Source organism: Meleagris gallopavo, chromosome 22 (assembly GCF_000146605.3).
Source record: "Meleagris gallopavo isolate NT-WF06-2002-E0010 breed Aviagen turkey brand Nicholas breeding stock chromosome 22, Turkey_5.1, whole genome shotgun sequence".
Classification (NCBI taxonomy): Eukaryota; Metazoa; Chordata; class Aves; order Galliformes; family Phasianidae; genus Meleagris; species Meleagris gallopavo.
Window position 1 is genome coordinate 6974355 of NC_015032.2, and position 363 is coordinate 6974717.

The 363-nt window shown below is 69.1% G+C and overlaps 2 protein-coding genes across 2 annotated transcripts in view; one reads left to right on the top strand and one right to left on the bottom strand.

The window, feature by feature from the left end:
• TCFL5 (transcription factor like 5) overlaps nucleotides 1–130 on the bottom strand; it is a 6912-nt gene extending 6782 nt beyond the window's left edge. The window contains exon 1 of the mRNA XM_010722494.3: nucleotides 7–130. Coding sequence (XP_010720796.1) covers nucleotides 7–130 — 124 coding nt within the window. The remainder of the gene's footprint in view (nucleotides 1–6) is intronic.
• MRGBP (MRG domain binding protein) overlaps nucleotides 129–363 on the top strand; it is a 5518-nt gene continuing 5283 nt past the window's right edge. Inside the window, exon 1 of the mRNA XM_010722495.3 lies at nucleotides 129–347. Within this exon, the coding sequence (XP_010720797.1) occupies nucleotides 129–347 (219 nt within the window). The remainder of the gene's footprint in view (nucleotides 348–363) is intronic.

The window sequence follows — 363 nt, forward strand, 5'->3', positions numbered from 1 at the left end:
CGTCACGCCGCAGGAAGGGGGCGGGGCGTGCCGGGCTTCCTCCTCCTCCGCCCCGACCCACGTGCTCCGGCTTTGTGCGGGCCGGCCCGGCGTTCCTTTCGCTTTCCTTTTCCCCTACCCGGCTTCCCATGGCGGCCTGGTTCAGTTTCAGAGCGGAGGAGGACGAGGAGGGGGACGAGACGTGCTTCTGGAGGTATGACTCCACCTGGGAGGAAGACGACGACGAGGAGGAGGACGAGGATGGCGATGAAGGCCAGCCTAAGGGAGCGGAGGCGGCCGCCGGGGAGGAGCCGGAGGATGCGGAGAAGTCTGTGCTGAGCTCGCCACGGGAATCCCGGCAGGCCCAGGTGGGTGCCGGCAGGC